Source organism: Haematobia irritans, chromosome 2 (assembly GCF_050003625.1).
Source record: "Haematobia irritans isolate KBUSLIRL chromosome 2, ASM5000362v1, whole genome shotgun sequence".
In the NCBI taxonomy this organism is placed as follows: Eukaryota; Metazoa; Arthropoda; class Insecta; order Diptera; family Muscidae; genus Haematobia; species Haematobia irritans.
The window spans coordinates 85,973,329-85,995,328 of record NC_134398.1 but is presented as its reverse complement, the minus strand read 5'-3'; the positions used below and the strand labels follow the sequence as shown (position 1 = coordinate 85,995,328).

The 22,000-nt window shown below is 34.1% G+C and overlaps 1 protein-coding gene and 1 long non-coding RNA gene across 2 annotated transcripts; one reads left to right on the top strand and one right to left on the bottom strand.

Moving 5' to 3' along the window:
• The first annotated feature begins 11,763 nt into the window (after positions 1 to 11,763).
• Positions 11,764 to 21,790, top strand: LOC142225695 (uncharacterized). The gene is made up of 3 exons (XR_012719366.1): positions 11,764 to 12,762; positions 21,366 to 21,513; positions 21,581 to 21,790. It is a non-coding gene; the product is annotated as an uncharacterized LOC142225695 (long non-coding RNA).
• On the bottom strand, positions 16,196 to 18,236 carry Fgop2 (Fibroblast growth factor receptor 1 oncogene partner 2). The gene has a single exon (XM_075295518.1). The coding sequence runs from the start codon at positions 18,045 to 18,047 to the stop codon at positions 17,001 to 17,003; it is 1,047 nt and encodes a 348-aa protein (XP_075151633.1). The 5' UTR covers positions 18,048 to 18,236; the 3' UTR covers positions 16,196 to 17,000.
• Positions 21,791 to 22,000: the final 210 nt, after the last annotated feature.

Below are 22,000 nucleotides of genomic sequence, written 5' to 3'. Positions count from 1 at the left end.
ATAGGAAATTGGCTACTGAGGAGATCAAACCATTTACCGTGTTAGTTTCATACTCGAACCAAACGCGTATACGACAAGTATTGACATAGCATTAAAATGCAAATAAGAAGAAATTAAGTGCACGAAATAAATTTCCTTTAACGGGAAAATGTAATTTTTTGTTATTGCCTAAAATTTAACATTGTTTCATTAAGAAAATTAAGTTTTTCGTTTAAAAAATAAAAACGAAAAACAAATAAAAAAAATTACAAACATGTATGGAATTAACATGGTAAATGCAACATTTGGCAGTGTTGCCAATTTGGTGCTATTAGCACCAAAATTAGTGCTTTTTAATTTCTAATAAGCACCAAATTGCCTTTTTGGTGCCTTTTCAAAAAAAACTCCAACTTGGTGCTTTCTGGCATTTTTATTTAGTGCTTTTGGTGTTTTTTTTATTTTGAACAGTATTAAGTTTAATTGATACAAAAATTTTGATTAGACTTTCAAGAGCCGAAGAAACTCAAATTTATTGCCAAATATAGAATTTGAATGTTATGAAGTTGGTATTGATTATTTTTTAATTAATATTGTTATTTAGGGTATTCTGTAGGAAAGTCGAGCGATGAGTGTCGAATTTTAGAATTTGGTAAAGATGTCATTAAAAACGTTTGTATTAAATTCACAAAAGCACGCACAACTGAAATAAGCAATAGACTCCTTCCATATATTATATGTTGAAAGTTGAAAAACATCACTGATCAAAATGAATTGGACGAAACCATTAAACCTGATCAAAGTGTATACTTGAATAGCGGTTCATAATGGTGAGTACTAAGTTCGAGTGTTGCCGACAAAGTGAAAACTATATCAGTAAAAAAGGCATAAAATTATGCATATTTGCTACAAATTTTATTATAATTTTATTATATTATGGGGAATAGCCAAAAGCAAATTTTCGCAGTTCCCCGGTATGTTCCTATGGCCAGGCACCCATATTAGGTGAATATTGTGCTGCTCAGCTATCTCATTGAGAGATTTGCGGCAGTCGATGGCCGTTTTCGAGTTGAGGAACACAGAGTCCAAAGATTTTATTGCAGGTTGACTGTCTGAGTATATATTAATGCCAATATTGCTTGGAGCATTACTTCTCAGCCAATTCACCACTTCTCTTGTTGCTAATATTTCAGCCTGAAAAACACTACAGTGATTAGGTAATCTTTTCGCTATTCGAAGATCCAGATCTTTAGAATATACTCCGAAACCCACTTGGCCACCTAATTTGGTGTAGAAATCTATAGATCTTTTATTCCCCGGGGTCCGTGTACACCACGCCTCACTGTTGGGAATTAGAGTCTCAAACTTCTTATCGAAAAGTGGACTCGCCAAAGTGTAATCCACTACGTTAGGCACATCTGGCATTATTTTGAGGACCGAACTGTGACCGTAACTTTTTTCCGACCACAGCGATAGCTCGCGCAACCGCACAGCCGTTGTTGCAGCTGACTGTTTGGCCAAAATGTCTAAAGGCAATAGATGCAGTATGACATTAAGGGAGTTTGTTCCTGTCTTGCTGAATGCGCCTGAGATACACAAGCACGCAATACGCTGAACTTTGTCTAAACTTGTCGGCTGGTGAAGTGCCGGCCACCAGACTACAACACCATATAGCATTATAGGTCTAACCACTGCCGTGTATAGCCAATGTACAATTTTTGGTTTTAGTCGCCACTTTTTCCCTATTGCCTTTTTGCACGAGTATAAAGCTACCGTTGCTTTCCTCGCCCTTTCTTCAATATTAAGCTTAAAGTTCAGCTTCCTGTCCAAAATAACGCCAAGGTATTTTGCACACTCCCTAAAGGGAATTTCAATACCCCCTAAGGAAATGGGCCTAACCGTGGGAGTTTTGCGATCTTTGCAGTACATGACTAGTTCTGTCTTTGCACCCATAGAAGGAAATAAACCAAAGACAATAAACTCTAGGAAGATAGGAAATTGGCTACTGAGGAGATCAAACCATTTACCGTGTTAGTTTCATACTCGAACCAAACGCGTATACGACAAGTATTGACATAGCATTAAAATCAGTGTTGCCAACTCCCCAAGGCCAAAAAGCACCAAAAATATATTATAAATTCTAACCAAAAACAATGGAAGATGAAGATTGGAAAATGGCAGCAGAGGGTATCAAACCATTGACGGCGTTCGATGCAAACGTGTCGTTTATGATTTGTTGTTCCACAAATTAAACTAAGAATAAAAAGAAATTTATATCAGGGAATGACGTAGAACAATCGGTCAAAAGTTTCTCATTATTATTTACACAAAATTTAACATCATTTGTGAGTTTTTAACAAAAAATATTGCAAATTAAAAATGAACGAACGTGTATGTATCGAACACCGTAAATGCAACTTTTGGTATGACGTCGCCCATTTTCCAATCTTCCTTTTCTCTTGCTTTTCATTCTAACATACCATCTTCCACCACAAAATCGACAATTAAATGTTCTACTAAAAAAATAAAATAAAAAAAAAACTTCCGAAGATGTATTAGAGAACTTTTGTGAATTGAATTTTAAGAAGTTAAGGTGGGTATTAAGATCGAGCTGCTACAATAGTCATTTTTGCACAATTACTTTTCTTTAATAATTTATTTTAAGGAATACAAACTTTGTGAAAATTTGCTTTTGGCTATTCCCCTTCAAGTTATAATAAAATTTGTAGCAAATATGCATAATTTTATGCCTTTTTTACTGATATAGTTTTCACTTTAGCGGCAACACTCGAACTTAGTACTCACCATTATGAACCGCTATTCAAGTATACACTTTGATCAGGTTTAATGGTTTCGTCCAATTCATTTTGATCAGTGATGTTTTTCAACTTTCAACATATTATATATGGAAGGAGTCTATTGCTTATTTCAGTTGTGCGTGCTTTTGTGAATTTAATACAAACGTCTTTAATGACATCTTTACCAAATTCAAAAATTCGACACTCATCGCTCGACTTTCCTACAGAATACCCTAAATAACAATATTAATTAAAAAATAATCAATACCAACTTCATAACATTCAAATTCTATATTTGGCAATAAATTTGAGTTTCTTCGGCTCTTGAAAGTCTAATCAAAATTTTTGTATCAATTAAACTTAATACTGTTCAAAAAAAAAGCACCAAAAGCACTAAATGAAAATGCCAGAAAGCACCAAGTTGGAGCTTTTTTTGAAAAGGCACCAAAAAGGCAATTTGGTGCTTATTAGAAATCAACAAGTATATACGGCCGTAAGTTCGGCCAGGCCGAATCTTATGTACCCTCCACCATGGATTGCGTAGGAACTTCTACTAAAGGCTGTCATCCACAATCGAATTACTTGGGTTGCGATAACACTTGCCGATGGCAAGGTATCGTAAAACTTTTTAACACTGTCTTCTAAATTGTAAGTTAGCCCATACGGGGTATATATTAAACAAAAAAGGCCGATTAAATACGTATATAATCTAGTTTGACAAAATTTTCTATAGAAATAAAATGTTGACAAAATTTTCTATAGAAATGAAACCTTGACAAAATTTTCTATAGAAATAAAATTTTGACAAAATTTTCTATAGAAATAAAAATTTGACAAAATTTTCTATAGAAATAAAAATTTGACAAAATTTTCTATAGAAATAAAAACTTGACAAAATTTTCTATAGAAATAAAATGTTGACAAAATTTTCTATGGAAGTAAAATGTTGACAAAATTTTCTATAGCAATACAATTTTGACAAAAATTTCTATAGAAATAAAATGTTGACAAAATATTGTATAGAAATAAAATTTTGACAAAATTTTGTATAGAAATAAAATGTTGACAAAATTTTCTACAGAAATAAATTTTTTACAAAATTTTCTATAGAAATAAAATTTTGACAAACATTTCTATAGAAATAAACTTTTGACAAAACTTTCTATAGAAATGAAATTTTAACAAAACTTTCTATAGTGATAAAATTTGACAAAATTTTCTATGGAAATAAAGTTTAGGTAGATTACAAAATTTTCTATAGAAATAACATTTTGACAAAATTTTCTATGGAAATAAAATTTTGACAAACATTTGTATAGAAATAAACTTTTGACAAAACTTTCTATAGTAATAAAATTTGACAAAATTTTCTATGGAAATAAAGTTTTGGTAGATTATTTTTGGCGATATGGACCAATTTTTGTGTAATAAGTCATCAGCTATATATAACTAAAGACCAATATGGACCAATTTTTACATGGCTGTTAGAGGCCATATATTGACAAAATGTACCAAATTTCAACCGTATCGGATGACTTTTGCTCCTCCAAGAGGTTCCGGACGTCAAATCTTGGGACGGTTTATATGGGAACTATATATAATTATGGACCGATATGGACCAATTTTTGCATGGTTGTTAGAGACCATATACTAACACCACGTACCAAATTTCAACTGGATCGGATGAATTTTGCTCTTCCAAGAGGCTCCGGAGTTCAAATCTGGGGATCGGTTTATATGGGGGCTATATATAATTATGGACCGATATGGACCAATTTTTGCATAGTTATGAGAGGCCGTAAACTAACATCAGGTACCAAATTTCAACCGGATCGGATGAATTTTGCTCCTCCAAGAGGCTCCGGTAGTCAAATCTGGGGATCGGTTTATATGGGAGCTATATATAATTATGGACCGATATGGACCAATTTTTGCATGGTTGTTAGAGGCCGTATACTAACATCAGGTACCAAATTTCAACCGGATCGGATGAATTTTGCCCCTCCAAAAGTTTCCGGAAGTCAAATCTGGGGATCGGTTTATATGGGGGCTATATATAATTATGGACCGATATGGACCAATTTTTGCATGGTTGTTAGAGACCATATACTAACATCAGGTACCAAATATCAATCGGATCGGATGAATTTTGCCCCTGCAAGAGGCTCCGGAGGTCAAATCTGGGGATCGGTTTATATGGGGGCTATATATAATTATGGACCGATATGGACCAATTTCTGCATGGTTTTTAGAGACCGTATATTAAGACCACGTACCAAATTTCAACCGGATCGGATGAATTTTGCTGCTCCGGGAGGCTCCCCAAGCCAAATTTGGGGATCGGTTTATATGGGGGCTATACGTAAACGTGGTCCGATATGGCCCATTTTCAATACCATCCGACCTACATCAATAACAACTACTTGTGCCAAGTTTCAAGTCGATAGCTTGTTTCGTTCGGAAGTTAGCGTGATTTCCACAGACGGACGGACAGCCGGACAGACGGACAGACGGACAGACGGACGGACGGACGGACATGCTTAGATCGACTCAGAATTTCACCACGACCCAGAATATATATACTTTATGGGGTCTTAGAGCAATATTTCGATGTGTTACAAACGGAATGACAAAGTTAATATACCCCCATCCTATGGTGGAGGGTATAAAAAGCACTAATTTTGGTGCTAAAAGCACCAAATTGGCAACACTATGCTGCATTTACCATGTTAATTCTATACATGTTTGTAATTTTTTTATTTGTTTTTCGTTTTTAGTTTTTAAACGAAAAACTTAATTTTCTTAATGAAACAATGTTAAATTTTAGGCAATAACAAAAAATTACATTTTCCCGTTTAAGGAAATTTATTTCGTGCACTTAATTTCTTCTTATTTGCATTATAATCAGTGATGCCAATTTGGTGCTTTTAGCACCAAATTTAGTGCTTTTTGATTACCAAAAAGCACCAAATTGTCTTTTTAGTGCCTTTTCAAAAAAGCACCAACTTGGTGCTTTCTGACATTTTCATTTAGTGCTTTTGAAAAGTATTAAATTTAATTGACGATATCTTCTCATACAAAAATTCAGAATAGACTTTCAAAAGCTTGAGAAACTATATTTTAGGGTATTCTTTAGAAATGTCAAAGGACGAGTGACGAATTGTTGTTTTTCGTTTTTATTTTTTAAATGAAAAATGTAATTTTCTTAATGAAATAATGTTAAATTTTAGGCAACAACAAAAAAATTACATTTTCCCCTTTATGGAAATTTATTTAGTGCTCTTAATTTCCTTTTATTTGCATTTTAATGCTATGTCAATACTTGTCGTATACGCGTTTGGTTCGAGTATTAAACTAATGTGGTAAATGGTTTGATGTGCTCAGTAGCCAATCTCCCATCTTCTGTAATCTATAATCTTTGCGTCAAACGACGGCCGAAAAAACAAATTGTTTTTTGTTCTCGCACCACAAATTTCATTTTTGGAAAATGTCTTTCTGCTTTTTGTTTGTGTTTGTTGTTCTTTTTGTGAACATGACCAAAGACAATAAACTCTAGGAAGATAGGAAATTGGCTACTGAGGAGATCAAACCATTTACCGTGTTAGTTTCATACTCGAACCAAACGCGTATACGACAAGTATTGACATAGCATTAAAATGCAAATAAGAAGAAATTAAGTGCACGAAATAAATTTCCTTAAGGCCGGTATGCACCTCTAGCGAAAAATTTCATTCCCATAAGAAATGCATTGCTATTTATGCTAACGAAATTTTCGGTAGCGTTCAATTTCGTAAGCTGGTACGCACCTCTAATGAAAATAACAGGGTTGTCAAAAGCATATTTTGGCAGCAAACATTTAATTTATTACAATTATTGTGTGCGTAAAAGTTTTAAAAGGTCTGTAAATAATAAACAATTTATTTGAGGAATATTTGGAACATATATTAACAATTTTTAAAAGCGATTAGGTGGTTTAAAATTTATGTACAAAGCCCTGTTTTTTGTTGTAGACTTAAATAAATTTTTGCTACCGAAAATTTCGCTAGAGGTGCATACCGGCCTTTAAACGGGAAAATGTAATTTTTTGTTATTGCCTAAAATTTAACATTGTTTCATTAAGAAAATTAATTTTTTCGTTTAAAAAATAAAAACGAAAAACAAATAAAAAAATTACAAACATGTATGGAATTAACATGGTAAATGCAACATTTGGTATGACGCAAGCCAATTTCCTATCTTCCTCAAGTTTATTATCTTTGGTAACACCTGTGTGCAAAGATAATAAAAGAGGAAGATGGGAGATTGGCTACTGAGCACATCAAACCATTTACCACATTAGTTTAATACTCGAACCAAACGCGTATACGACAGGTATTGACATAGCATTGAAATACACATAAAAAGAAACTAAGAGCACGAAATAAATTTCCATAAAGGGGAAAATGTAATTTTTTTTGTTGTTGCCTAAAATTTATCATTGTTTCATTAAGAAAATTAAATTTTTCATTTAAAAACTAAAAACAACTAAAAGGTTACAAACATGTATTAAACTAATCTGGTAAATGCAACATTTGGTATGACGCAAGCCAATCTCCCATCTTCCTCTTTTATTACCTTTGGTTTGACGGACTTTTCAACTAGTATTCTATGATTTGTGCAAGTTTTATAGGTAAGCGTTTTTCAAAATAAAACCTCCAGCTTTTCTTCAACATCTTCGATAAGATTTTTCTACACGCTCACAAAAAATCGCTTCTGTAACATATACTCCCAAACATATTTTGCTTCAAGCATATACATTTTTGGGTATTGCCCAAACATTTATATGTTTGATCTCTTCCAATATATAATATGTTTGAAAGCATATTGGTCTAAAAAATATATGTTTGGGTAGTCAATTTCCAAACATTTTGTATTTTAGCATCCAAATTCAATAATGTTGTCTTCCAAAAAACAATATGTTATTATGTGACCATATAATATGTTTGGAAGCATTTTGCACCCAAAAATATTATATGCTTAAAAAAATCTCCCAAACAATATTGTGCTCAAAATTTTATTTATTTATTTATATATTTACAATCATAATGAATTATGAAAATAAACAGGTAATATAGGTGCTAACAACATAGGTTTTCGACCTGAATGCTCAAAATTTTGTTTCTGCCCAATTGTATATTCCCCGACATCTTTCTCACTTCCACGAGATTTTTTAGTTCTTAGCACCTTTTTCTGTAATACAAACATTGTAGAAGAAATTATTCAATTTTATGATTTTTTTTATTTTAATTTTACCTTTTGCCGGACGGGGATTCGAACAGCGGACCACACAGTTTGTAAGGATCAAAGAAGAAGGTGATCAATTGCCCAAGGAAAAATAAAATGTTAATTTTGTAATAACAAGCAACAACCACCAACTTAATTCAATATCGCTCCCTGTTAAATAGCGCTCCAAGCTACTAAACTCATATATGTTTATAGGCTATTTCTAAATTAATATATGTTTGCATCCAAGCATATTATATTTAAAAACATTTTATGTCCCAAACATAATATGTTCTAACATATTAACATATATGTCCCAAACATGTTATGCTAGTTTATGAACATTATATGCTTGCACTCAAAAATATTGTGTTTAAAAATTTGTGTTCCAAACATATAATGTTTATAGCCAAACATATGAAAAACAGTCTTTTTCATCCGTGTATGCAGCTAAAAATATATATTTATTTATATAAAAATATTCATTCATTTCGGGGGGGTTTGATCCCCCTCACCCCCCCCTCCCCCCCCACTGAATACGGCCTTGGCGATAAGTCATAAATAAACTTTTGCGAAGTTTCCTTAAAATTGCTTCAGATTTAAAAATTTCCCATATTTTTTTACTAACATTGTGTTCCACCCTAGTGCATTAGCCGACTTAAATTTTGAGTCTATAGATTTTGTAGAAGTCTATCAAATTCTGTCCAGATCGAGTGATATTTAAATGTATGTATTTGGGACAAACCTTTATATATAGCCCCCAACACATTTGACGGATGTGATATGGTATCGAAAATTTAGATCTACAAAGTGGTGCAGGGTATAATATAGTCGGCCCCGCCCGACTTTAGACTTTCCTTACTTGTTTTATTTATTTTCATTTTATTTATCCATTCAATATAATACAAAGGCCTAGTGGCCCAAATGGTGTATTACACAGTAATATACACTGAAATAATTCAAGTAGTATAATAAAAAAATGTATAAATAACTAGTAAACAACCCCTTGTTAGCGAAAAAAAACTAAAGAACAGAGTAAAAATAGTCCAGTCACAGTCCTCACAAAAGATATAAGTGAAATAAATTCGACATCAAGCATTGAAATATTCGTATAGTTTTAGACGAAAGACATTACTATATTGAGAAAAAATGCCTAAAGAGTAGGGCAGCACCGAACAATTCTGACTACAAAAGACTTCATATAAATAAACAAAATTCCTCACAAGAGGAATGAATAGTTGAGGATTCCTTGTAGATCTACTGAATGAAAAGCTTTCATACACACCCTCAAAAAAAATCGCTTCTTTAACATATGTTCCAAACATATTTTGCAGGAAGCACATATATTATTGCATACTGCCGAAACATTAATATGTTTGTTTTATGTGAACATATTATATGTTTGGAAGCATTTTGAGCCAAAAATATTATATGCTTGGAAGAATTTTTCCCAAACACGATTGTGCTCATTCCCTAACATACTCGTAATTTTCACTTCCACGAAATTTTTTAGTTATTGGCACCTTTTTCTGTAATGCAAATAATGTTGAAGAAATTATTCACTTTTATAAATTTTTTAAATTTTACCTTTCGCCTGCGAGGAGAATCGAACCGAGGACCATACAGTTTGTAAGCCAACACACTATCCACTGGGCTACGTAGCTGTTATAGTCACCAGTAGATAATTATCGTTTTAAGTTACATTTATATAGCATAGTTTGCAGCGCCCACGAGCCCATGCAAACATAACATTATTTAACAGAAACATACATTTGTTTGCCACGTGGAGCAGTGGTTAGCATGTCTGCCTTGCATACAAAGGGTCGTGGGTTCAATCCCTGCTCCGACCGAACATTTTTTTTTTTTTTTAATTAAAACATTTATATTTATACCATATTAAATTTTTTTAAATGAAACTTCGAAATGTGTGTTTTTAAAGATTTATAGTCAGTAACAGTGCTTGATATAAACGAAATTGACTGATTTTTGGATAAAATATTATTTTTTATTGCAAAAATAACAACTTTAAAAAAAACTGTTTTTGTACAAAACTTTAAAATTTGGAAGGAAACCAAAAACTAACAAAAGAAGAACGTGGAGTCGAGTATAAACATACATACATAATTTTATAATATAAACATAAATTTATTTAGGAGTGAACATTTTTTTACTAGCATTTAACACCATCGCTCTAAAATTCCTTTTATTTTTCTTTAATAATTCATTTTAAAGAAAATAAACTTTTTAAATTGTTTTAGCTGTAAAACTCGAACTTAATGCCCGCTTTTATATTTGATGGTGTCCGTCAACTCCTCGTGGACTACTTTTTAATAAAGAGGAACTAAAGTTTGTTTTTTACATTTTACTGTGTAATTTTTCACTATTTCCTCCTTATTTCATTTTACTGTCCCAACTCTAAAAAGAGTATAGTGCCCTTTCGTTATTTTTATGAAGATCCCTGATTTATTTTAACGAAAAATTGTGCCCATAATGCCAAAATGATAAACAAACACATGTTCACACATGCATAAAATGCTGCTCTCAAGGCGAAAACATATGCAGTTTGTTTTTCAAATGTCTATTCTCTTGGTTCCGAATGTCTATTCTCTTTATTCAAATTAAATAATATTTAGACTTAAGCATATCAAATTTTTAGCCTTATCATAAAACAGTTTTCCGAAACAACATACAAGCGGTTTCACAGAAATTGTTCTTTTTTCATTCTCTCGCTTTGTTGTGTTGATATCTTTCGTCAACCCTCCCGGTTTCCATCTCTATTTCTTTCTCTATACTCTCTTTTTGTCGCTCTCTGAATAAAATATCACAACATATATATGTTTACTCGAAATTTGTTAATTTATATATGTTCACATTCACACATATTATTTTTATGAAGCATTCATGCCCCAAACATAATATATTCTAACATATTAACATAGATGTCCCAAACATTTAGTGTTAGTTTAGGAACATTACATGTTCGCACTTAAATATATTGTGGTTTAAAATCGTGCCCGAAACACATTTTGTTTATATCGGAACATATGAAAAACATATTTTTCTAACAGTGCAGGGCTAATGGTTGACCTCTTTTAACAATCTTATGAAATATGTGAAGTAGACGAATGTTCAAAAAATTCTCAAAAGAGCAACCCAAAAAATCCTTCACATAATCCGATATATGTTCACGTCGATTAACGTTAAACACAAAACGAGCAATAGTATTAACTATTCTAAATATTCACAACCAACAAATTACCATGGCACGTACCAGAATAAACTTCCAAACAGTAAATAACCTGAGATAATAACAGGCCATGAGCCAGACACATCCTGACAAATAACGGTAGAATCACTCTCGATGAGTAAATTCTACGCAAAGCACTCCAAACCCTACAACACACCAAATCAATATGCGGTCTAAAGGTAAGTCTACAGTCAAGAATCAAACCCAAACATCTCAACCGGTCAACCAACTCAATACGATTATTACCAAGGATTACATCCAAATCGTAGTCATCCTGATTAAATGATCCAAACGAAATAACCTTCGACTTCGATGGGTTAACGGAAAGGCCGTTACTAGAAGACCAACTCAAAAACCCAGAGATAGATTCATTGATTTCCCGCTCCAGAGTTCCAAGTTCACCGCGATTGCCACTAAAAAGGAAAAAAACATAATCAGCATAACAAAAAGATTTGCCCCTATTAAAAAAACCATCCGACATTTGCAACTTAAGAATGTGCTCCACCACTTTAGAAAGTGCAAGTAAGATAGATATTGGTCGATAGTCCTCTGGTCCCCGAAATACACGCCCTTTTGGAATCGGGACAACTCGAAAAATATAAGGGAAAATAAGTCTAATGAAGAGAATGGAAATACCTACCTTACACAAAGCCTTAATAAGTTCAGATTCAGTGATGCAGCGAAATGAAAACTTATGCTCACGGTCAGCAAAGTCCTTAATGATACCGTAATCATAATTCACAACAGCACTATCCCCAACAAAAAAACGATTCAAATCGTTAACATCAACCTCAAATTCACCATCGTCACCTGGAACATAACCACTAGCTTTCAGCACCTTCCACATACCTGCTGTATCCAACCCTTTGAAAACTCTTTCAAAATGTCCTCTTATGGCTACGTATGACACCCTTAGCCCGATTACGCAATCTTCGGTAAACCTCACAATTCTGAGGGGTGCGACTGGTACAGAAAGTAGAATATGCTAAATCTCTAAGATATCTAGCATAAACAATATCATGCGAGTTCATCCACGAATCAGTATCATATACAATTTTCCTCCTTGTCGTGGGGACATATGTGAGTAAATCTCTAAACAATGTGGAGATTTCCTCACGCATGGCATCAACATCTGTCGTAACAAAAAAATTAGAAAATTCATAGTTATCCAAATGTGCAGCTAAGCTATCCATATCGACTCTATTAAAATCAGGAAACTCAAAAAATTCATCAATCCGATTGATACAAAAATGGAAATATAGTAGTCAAGAAGGGATGTACAATTTCTCCTCACGTCAAAGTGCGTAGGCCTACAATTATGTAGCACAGATAAACGACAACGTAAAGCAAATGACCTCAAATGTTCCGCCTTAGAAATCTCAAATAAATTGCAATTGAAATACCCGCATACAATCACATTCGCATAATTCAAAACGATGTCACGGTGATTGCTCTCAAATGCGTCCAGATTACCACAAGGTAAGTAAACAACACCTTCTAAACAACGTAAGCCATTGAAAAGAATTTCAATAAACAAAGTCTCACCTGATGAAGCATCAGTGTACTTAAAAACTACCTTAAAATTAAGTTTCCTTCATATATAAATACATACATCACGCCCCACCCCCACCCATTTCATGCTATTTTTGAAGCTCGATTACACTAAAACATGTTTTATTTTTGCTAAAACAAATAAAAATGTCAACTTAGGAGCTATCCTAACATAATTAACACAATATTTTATGAATATCTATAGTATTTGACCAAAAATCTGAATATTTATCGAATTGAGACATAACAGCAAACAAAATGCTGATCGTATTTAGGAGCTTGTAAGTATATTACAGTGCAAAAATATACCAAAAAATACTTTTGGTTCTTAAATAGGCTTTGGGGAAAATTTTATAACTTAAAAATTTTATAAATTGTTGTTCATTGCGCCCTGAAGTACAAAAATATAACAGCAGACATCGACTGCTGTTTTTAGCAGACTTTTTTCTATGAGTGTAGTTATAATTTTAGATATAGTGAGAGACATTTTGTAATAAGCCTCAACTATTGAATCCCGCAACGCAAAAGAGGTAAATTTGACCATTAAAGCTTTTCCATTGTTGACATAATATACTCCATCAATCCAAGGCCAATAACTACCTCAAATAGGTCTGCCATCCCATTGGGTAAACCACTAATAATTATGTCATGCCTATTAAGCCTTTTGTGGAGGATATTAATATGAACATCAAATGCAGACATCCTCTTATTTGTCTGTGATTCAATATTGCCAACAAACATTGTACGATAGTCGACGAGCACAATCAGAACACATGGTTAGAGCACCTGAAGCAATGTAATCTAGGAACAGGTAAGTTGTGGTCAACAGTGAGAGCCCTCTCGAACCCCGCTATTAAGGATGTTGGTATTTCAGTCACCTTTGGCGACGTGACAGTGTCTGATCCGAAGAGGGTCGCCATATTCTTTAATCGACAGTTTGTCGAGTACCCCGAGAGTGATAGAGCGAAAAGGAGAGCCATTCCTCGCATCCGAGCCGACTACACACCACAATTTACCGCAGCCAAAGTTACCGAAGTCATCAACAGCGCGATGACCAAAGCACAGGGCCCTGACGGAATCTCAATGCTAATGCTGAAGCATCTGGGAATACTGGGAGTTGAGTACTTGACCAGACTCCTCAATTTGTCCTTAGAATCGCTCATTATTCCCGATGTCTGGAACATGGGTAGTGTGATTCCACTACTGAAACCAGGCAAAAAACTCGAGCAAGAGTGAATCGTACAGACCGATTTCCCTTCTCTCGCTAGTAGCCAAGACAATTGAGGCACTACTCCTCCCCAGGCTTGTGGAGAATTTTCCAGCTGCTAATCATCAACATAGATTCCACAAAGTACACAGTACGACAACGGCTTTGCATGCCATTTCAGCATTTATAAATAGGAGACTCAATCAGCCCAAGCCGTGTCACAGGATGATTGACATATCGAAGGCATTCGATACGTTCAACCATATCAGACTTTTCGAGGACATCGAAAACACGTCCCTACCGGCAGGAACCAATCGTTGGGTTACTAATTTTCTATGCGGGTGCCACTCGTACATGGAATTTAGGGATAGGGAGCCACCGTGGTGCAATGGTTAGCATGTCCGCCTTGCATACACAAGGTCGTGGGTTTCGATTCCTGCTTCGACCGAACACCAAAAAGTTTTTCAGTGGTGGATTATCCCACCTCAGTAATGCTGGTGACATTTCTGAGCGTTTCAAAGCTTCTCTAAGTGGTTTCACTGCAATATGGAACGCCATTCGGACTCTGCTATAAAAAGGAGGTCCCTTGTCATTGAACTTAACATGGAATCTTTATTCTCTTTCTTTATTTTGAGTATCCCTGTAACCGTATATGGCCATTTCGGCTTGGTTGTAAAATGAGTTAAATAAAATAAAAAAAAAATAAATCGGGCAGCACTCAGTGATAAGAGAGAAGTTCATCAATGTGGTATCACAATGGACTGAATAGTCTAAGTGAGCCTGATACATCGGGCTGCCACCTAACCTAACCTAACCTAAGACCCCGTAGAGTGCTACAGGGAGTTCCCCAGGTGGGGTGACATCTCCGGCACTGTTTAACCTCTACCTATCCTCTATTCCACCCCCTCCTGACGGCGTCGAGATTGTATCATACGCAACCGTACGATCATGGGCCCAATGTTGATGACATCTGAAATCGATTAAACGTCTACATCACTACCACCAAATCACTCTGGACACACCCCACCTTAGTTGCAGAGTTCCTCGATCTGGCTACAAGGTGAAGTACCAAAGCGTATAACATAAAAAAGGATGAAATCACAATAAACTGTCACAACAACAGTACCCACCTCATAGGTGGGTATTAAGTTCGAGTTTAGCCGCTAATTGGCCATTGCTCACGATTACTTTTCTTTAATAATCCATTTAAAAGACTATAAACTTTATAAAAAGTTGCTTTGGGCTATTTCCCATCAAGTTATAACAATATTTGCATCAAAGAGGTACAACTTTTTACTTTTTTTACTGATTTAGTTTTGATTTTAGCGGCTAAACTCGAACTGAGAAACCACCTTATGACAGAAAAGTATCGAAATAAATGGAGTATAAATGAAGTATAAGAATTACTTAATTTTTCTTGCGAAGGAGAAACAAAACCCCACCGTTCGATACGATGGGAATGGAAAAATTTTCAATCACGTTTGTAATTGAAAATTGTTTCCGAATTAACAAGTTAATTGAATTAATTAATTGTTGAATGGGAAACGTATGAAATATCAATAATGTTTTTAATTGAGTTTTATTCGAAATTGATTAAATAATTAATTGAATCAAATACAATATTAATTGAATCCGTTTCCAAAATCAATTAAGTGTTTAATTGCAAAATTTTCGGTGTTAATTTTTAGTGTAAGATTAGGCAAGTGCAGCCGCCTCAATTCCTACTAATTGAATAATTGATAGGAGTCCATCAGTAACCAAGGGCCACATGACACGCGGATCATAACCAGATCACTATGGATGAATCCTGAATTGGGTTGAATAGTCCAAGCAAAGCTAATACTTTCATATAACGAGTTGTCAGAATTGTATGTAGCCTAGTCTCGTCGTAGAGTTCCAGGATCTGGATACAACGCAACGATTAAATGGTCGACAAGACCTATATACTATTAAAACGGCGATCTATTCTGTCATCACTTCATTCGATCCACTGGATGCTACTGTGTCAGTAGACACTTCAGCAGCTTAAAACACAGCTGAAGGCCGATAAGTCAAACTTTTCAAAAATTTGAAACAATCGAAAGTCGACTTTGGTTCTGGCTATAATCCATGGGTCAACTGAGTCCGACACATAAGGTATAAAAAAATCTGTAGTCTCGGAAATTATTGTTATTTATTGAAATAATATACGAAAATTTATGGGTATAAGTTTTTTTTATAACAATTCAAGTGCTTATGTGTTGTGGTATTACAATGTGGGTTTCGCTTCGCAAAAATTATCGTAACTTAAATGATTACTTCAAGAAGGTATATGTGTACAAGTTTAGCAGCTTAGTAGTTAAAGATAGATTGTTAATGTTGATACGTATTTAAAACTAAAAAAAATTTCGATAGATACTGTCTCCAAAGCGATTATTTAACTTGAGAGAACAGATATTTTATGAATAGAGCGGGTTAGAATTTTTTGTTTATTTCACATACATGCATTTATTTATATCTGTACACACGTAGTATTTCTTACACATGTCAATATTAATTTGTTCGGTTTCTTGAATAAATTAAATAAATAGATAAATATGTCTTTGTGAAAGTATTACAGTATGTGGGTTTCTTTGAAATAGATATGAAACTGCATGTGGTGTGTGTGTGTGTTTGTAGAAAGTATACAAAGATGGATAGGTGCTTAGTGGGTCGAATTGTGACGACGACGATGATGACAATGGGCGCGAATGGGCTCTTGTTTTGTTTTATTAGAAATCCACAAGGTGTAAAAAAATATTTTCCAATTCATTCTAATCACTTTGTTTAATTTAATATACAATAGTTTGCATTTATATGGAGATGTTAGTACATACACATAATATAGATAAAATATTTTCTTATTGGAAAATAATTATTATAAGATATAAGATGTAGCAATTGTTCCACTGAAACGAAACTAGCGAGATGATATACAACATCATGTTGCAGTGGCAGTGGTCACGCTATTGGTATTTGAATTTGGAGACAGACCTTTAGTGATGGGGTTTGTAACATTAATTTGAGCTTCCATACCAGCAGAAGCATTTGGATTGTTATGGTCTACGGCATTCGCATCTGGCGACGTTTTGGACTCTACGTCGGTTTTGGAGCTAGTGGCAGCGATAGCAATACTTGTTGTTGATGAGGAATTCGTAGAGTCTATGGCAGGTGTTACATTGTTATTTTCACCCACATCACCAATACCATGTGAACTAAGTGAAGACGCATTATCTGTGCTTAAATTTTCGTTATTTGAGCAATGGTTCGCCAGATTTGGTGAAGTTGACCTGGTATCTATTTGAATAACGGAATTGTTGTTTGTATTCTCAATAGAAGCCCCAGAAAGTGACAGCTCATCGGCTGAATCATCAGCTCCATATTCTGTTTGTACACCCTTTTCTTCCAACAAATGTTCATTAACACGTATAGGTCGATTATAGGTTCCGAATTGTTTCGATATCTGGAGTAATTCGCGTAGTGTTTTGTTTTCTAGGCGTAAACGAGTAATCACCTCCAAGTCACAATCGTCGTCGATAGAGGCAGCTCTTTGCATTACAGCTGCCATTTCATTGATTTTTTCCCTCTGTTCACGAATAATCTTCCACAACTTGTCATTGTAAACCTCCTTGAAGTTCAATTTACTTTCCAATACTTTGCTGGTAGTGTGTTCTCTATACTTTTGCATTATCAAATCCATAGCTCTTTCATAATCCTCAATGCAGACCTTCAGTTCACGATTCTCTTTGAGTATTTCCGAGCTGTTAGCATTTTGCTGTTGAATGCGGTTAACCATTTCCACGTTAGATTTATTGTTTGCGATTCGATTGAGCGAGTCCATTTCATCCTGGTATTGGCGTAAGCTTTCGACGTATCGATTATTACCCTCGGCCTCTACTAGTAGGGCACTACTCAGGGCGTCCAGCTCTTTCACTCTACTCGCCATTCTCTGGGCATCCATAATAAGTTGTCCCACTGTTAGGGCCATAGTACGAATACACTTTTCTCTTTTAAGCTTTGCACAGATTCGATGACCAATTTATGTAGATATTTTGACTGATTTCTATATTATTTAGATTGTATTTTTTAATCTTTTTAAAATTTCTAGGTGAATCGATCCAAGGAAACAAAAGAAATTTACATTGACAGTTTGTATCGCCCAATCGTTTCTTCCTACTGACAGTTAATTAGAGATGTCAAATTTGAAACTCAAACTGAACATTTCTACGTTCACACTAGAACAAATATCTTTACATCCCAATGAACACATATGTTCGAAAAATGATAAAATTCAACAATTTTTCAAACATGTTTTAAAACAATTTTTCAAACATGTTTTAAAACAATTTTGGATAATATACTACGAGACATTATACTACGTTCTGACTACACTGCCAAAATTTTTTGACTTCCTAGAATCCCCACCACATCGAAAACAGTCATATACGAAACTCGTCGGAAAAGAGCCGTCATTATTGACAATTTGTACAACGTCAAGTTACTACAAAAAAGCATCACATGAGTGCAATTATTAGGTGCCTTTTTAATAAATAAATAAATAAATAAATTTAATAAGAGTCCCTTCAACCTATTAGAAAAAGTACATTGTGGTCAACTAATATACGATTGTTTAGAAGTTTATTAATTTGAATAACAATTTATTAATTATTCCAGGTATAACATTTTTACAAATAAAAACATATTGAACATAATGCCTTAAAAATGAATAATGTCGATATGTAAGTTGAAATTCTTATGAGGCTCCAGTGTTTATTTTTGATGGATACAGCTTGTCTGGAAAAATATCTGAAAGACTATCACACAAACAATAGTAGTTCCCACATTTTAACTTTTTTGACAATAGCATATAGCATTTCAAAGTTCCATTTCATCCTCATCGCTACCACAGACTCGTAAGTGACACTGCAACAATCGCCAACTGTGATAGTATTTTGCCATCACTATTGTTACAAGAGCCATTTTATATTTTGTGAAAAACCAAGCACAACTAGCTTCTTATAATTTATTTAAATAAACACGATAATGAAGTGCTGAAAACATAGTTATTTCGCTTAAAGGCCGGTATGCACCTCTAGCGAAATTTTCGGTAGAAAAAATTTATTTAAGTCTACAACAAAAAAACAGGGCTGTGTACACAAATTTTAAACCAGCTAATCGCTTTTAAAAATTGTTAATATATGTTCCAAATATTCCTCAAATAAATTGTTTATTATTTACAGACCTTTTAAAACTTTTACGCACACAATGATTGTAATAAATTAAATGTTTGCTGTCAAAATATGCTTTTGACAACCCTGTTATTTTCATTAGAGGTGCGTACCAGCTTACGAAATTGAACGCTACCGAAAATTTCGTTAGCATAAATAGCAATGCATTTCTTATGGGAATGAAATTTTTCGCTAGAGGTGCATACCGGTCTTTAAATTGTGAAAGGTATATTGGTGAACAATTTTTGACTTTCCAAATGGAATAAAGTGATAGTTTTTCAAATATTTTCCAGACACGCTGCCTCCATTGAGAATAAAAGCACTGGCTGATAGACGCTACAACATGTAACTTGCAACTTGTATCTCAACATCAATCTTTTATTAATGCATAAAATATATTGAATGTGATGTGATAGTCGTATAAATGTTATATTTATGAGAATTTTTAAATGTTTAATAAAATTAATAAACATCTAAACAATCGTGGTTTACTTGACCACAATGATTTTTTTACAATTATCTTAAAATGCACTTTCTCCGACTGAAGGAGCTCTTATTGGCGTCCTTCTAAATGTATCCAGAAGGGCACCTAATAATTGCACTCATGCGATATTTTTTGTAGTAACGTGGCGTGGTACAACTTCTCAATAGTGACGGCGCTTTTCCGAGGAGTTTTGGATATCGTATACGACTGTTTTCGACGTAGTGGGGATTCTCAGATGCGCCCCAAATTCAAAAAATGTTGGCAGGGTAGATGTCATACCCGACAAATTGAGTTAATAACAGTTCCGTTCGAGAACCCGATAATTTTTGATAATTATTACAAATTTTTACTGGAAGTCGTTCGTTTACACCAAAACGCCAGCAAAAGAGAGCCGGTGAGAGACTACAGTTATGAGTTAAGGTAGGTACTATGTTCGGTTTCTGCAGCGAAATCCCAAATACCAAAAATGCGAAAAACTACCGAAATATTTTTTCATTTGTGGTACTTTGCTTTTTTCGAGTTGAAAAACAGACGTAAAGCGCACAGTCCCTAATTAGATCGTATTAAATCCTTCCATATGTTGAGATTAGTTAGTTTCAAAACATGGCGCCATTTGCAATGTGAATTAAGAAATAATTTATTTATTCAAATGATTTGTGTGAAATTACAACACAAATCTGGTTCGCATTGTTATTTAAAAATGCAATAAGATCGATTGACAAAATAAAAATAACTTGGAGTGGTGTTTTCGTAATAAAGTCACCATGTAGCGGCTCCCCTGCCAACATTTCAAAGTTCCATTTCATCCTCATCGCTACCACAGACTCGTAAATGTCACCACAACCATCGCGAACTGTGATGGGGGAAGCATATCAAAAAGTACAAAATGTACATGAAAGTATTTTGCCATCACTACTGTTAGAAGAGCCATTTTATTTTTTGTGAAACGCCAAGCGCAACCAGCTTATTATATTTTATTTAAATAAAAACGAAAATAAAGTTCTGAAAACATAGATCCCTGCCAGCATTTCAAAGTTCCATTTCATCCTCATCGCTACCACAGACTCGTATGTGACACTGCAACAATCGCCAACTGTGATAGTATTTTGCCATCACTATTCGCATGAAAGTATTTTGCCATCACTATTGTTACAAGAGCCATTTTATATTTCGTGAAACGCCAAGCACAACTAGCTTCTTATAATTTATTTAAATAAAAACGATAATGAAGTGCCGAAAACATAGTTATTTCGCTTAATATTGTGAAAGGTATATTGGTGAACAATTTTTGACTTTCCAAATGGAATAAAGTGATAGTTTTTCAAATATTTTTCCAGACAGGCTGCCTCCATTGGGAATAAAAGCACTGGCTGATACGCTACAACATGTAACTTGCAACTTGAAACTCAACTTCAATCCTTTATTAGTGCATAAAAATATGTTAAATGTGATGTGATAGTCGTATAAATGTTATATTTATGAGAATTTATAAATGTTTAATAAAATTAATAATCATCTAAACACTCGTGTTTTACTTGACCACAATAATTCTTTTACAACTATCTTAAAATGCACTTTCTCTGATTGTTTGTAGTAACTTGGCGTGGTACAACTTCTCAATAGTGACGGCGCTTTTCCGAGGAGTTTTGGATATCGTATACGACAGTTTTCGACGTAGTGGGGATTCTCAAAAGCAAATTCAAAAAATGTTGGCAGGGATATTACGCTTAAAATTGTGAAAGGTATACGGTGAACAATTTTCGACTTTCCAAATAGAATAAAGTGAACGTTTTTTAAATATTTTTCCAGGCACGCTGTCTCCATCGAAAATAAACAAACTGGCTGATAGACGCTGCAATATGTAACTTGCTACTTAAAACTCAACATCATTCTTTTATTAATGCAAAAAATTATGTTAAATGTGATGAGATAAACCGAAAAATGTTATATTTATAAGAAATTATAAATGTTTAATCAAATCAATAAACATCTACACAATCGTGTTTTACTTGACCACAATGATTCTTCTACAATTACCTTAAAATGCACTTTTTCTGATAGTTTGTAGGGGTTCTTATTGGCGTCCTTCGAAATTGATCTAAATAGGCAACTAATAATTGCACTGATGAGAAACTTTTTCGTAGTAACTTGGCGTGGTACAACTTCTCAATAGTGGCGGCGCTTTTCCGACGAGTTTTTGATGTCGTATATGATTGTTTTCGACGTAGT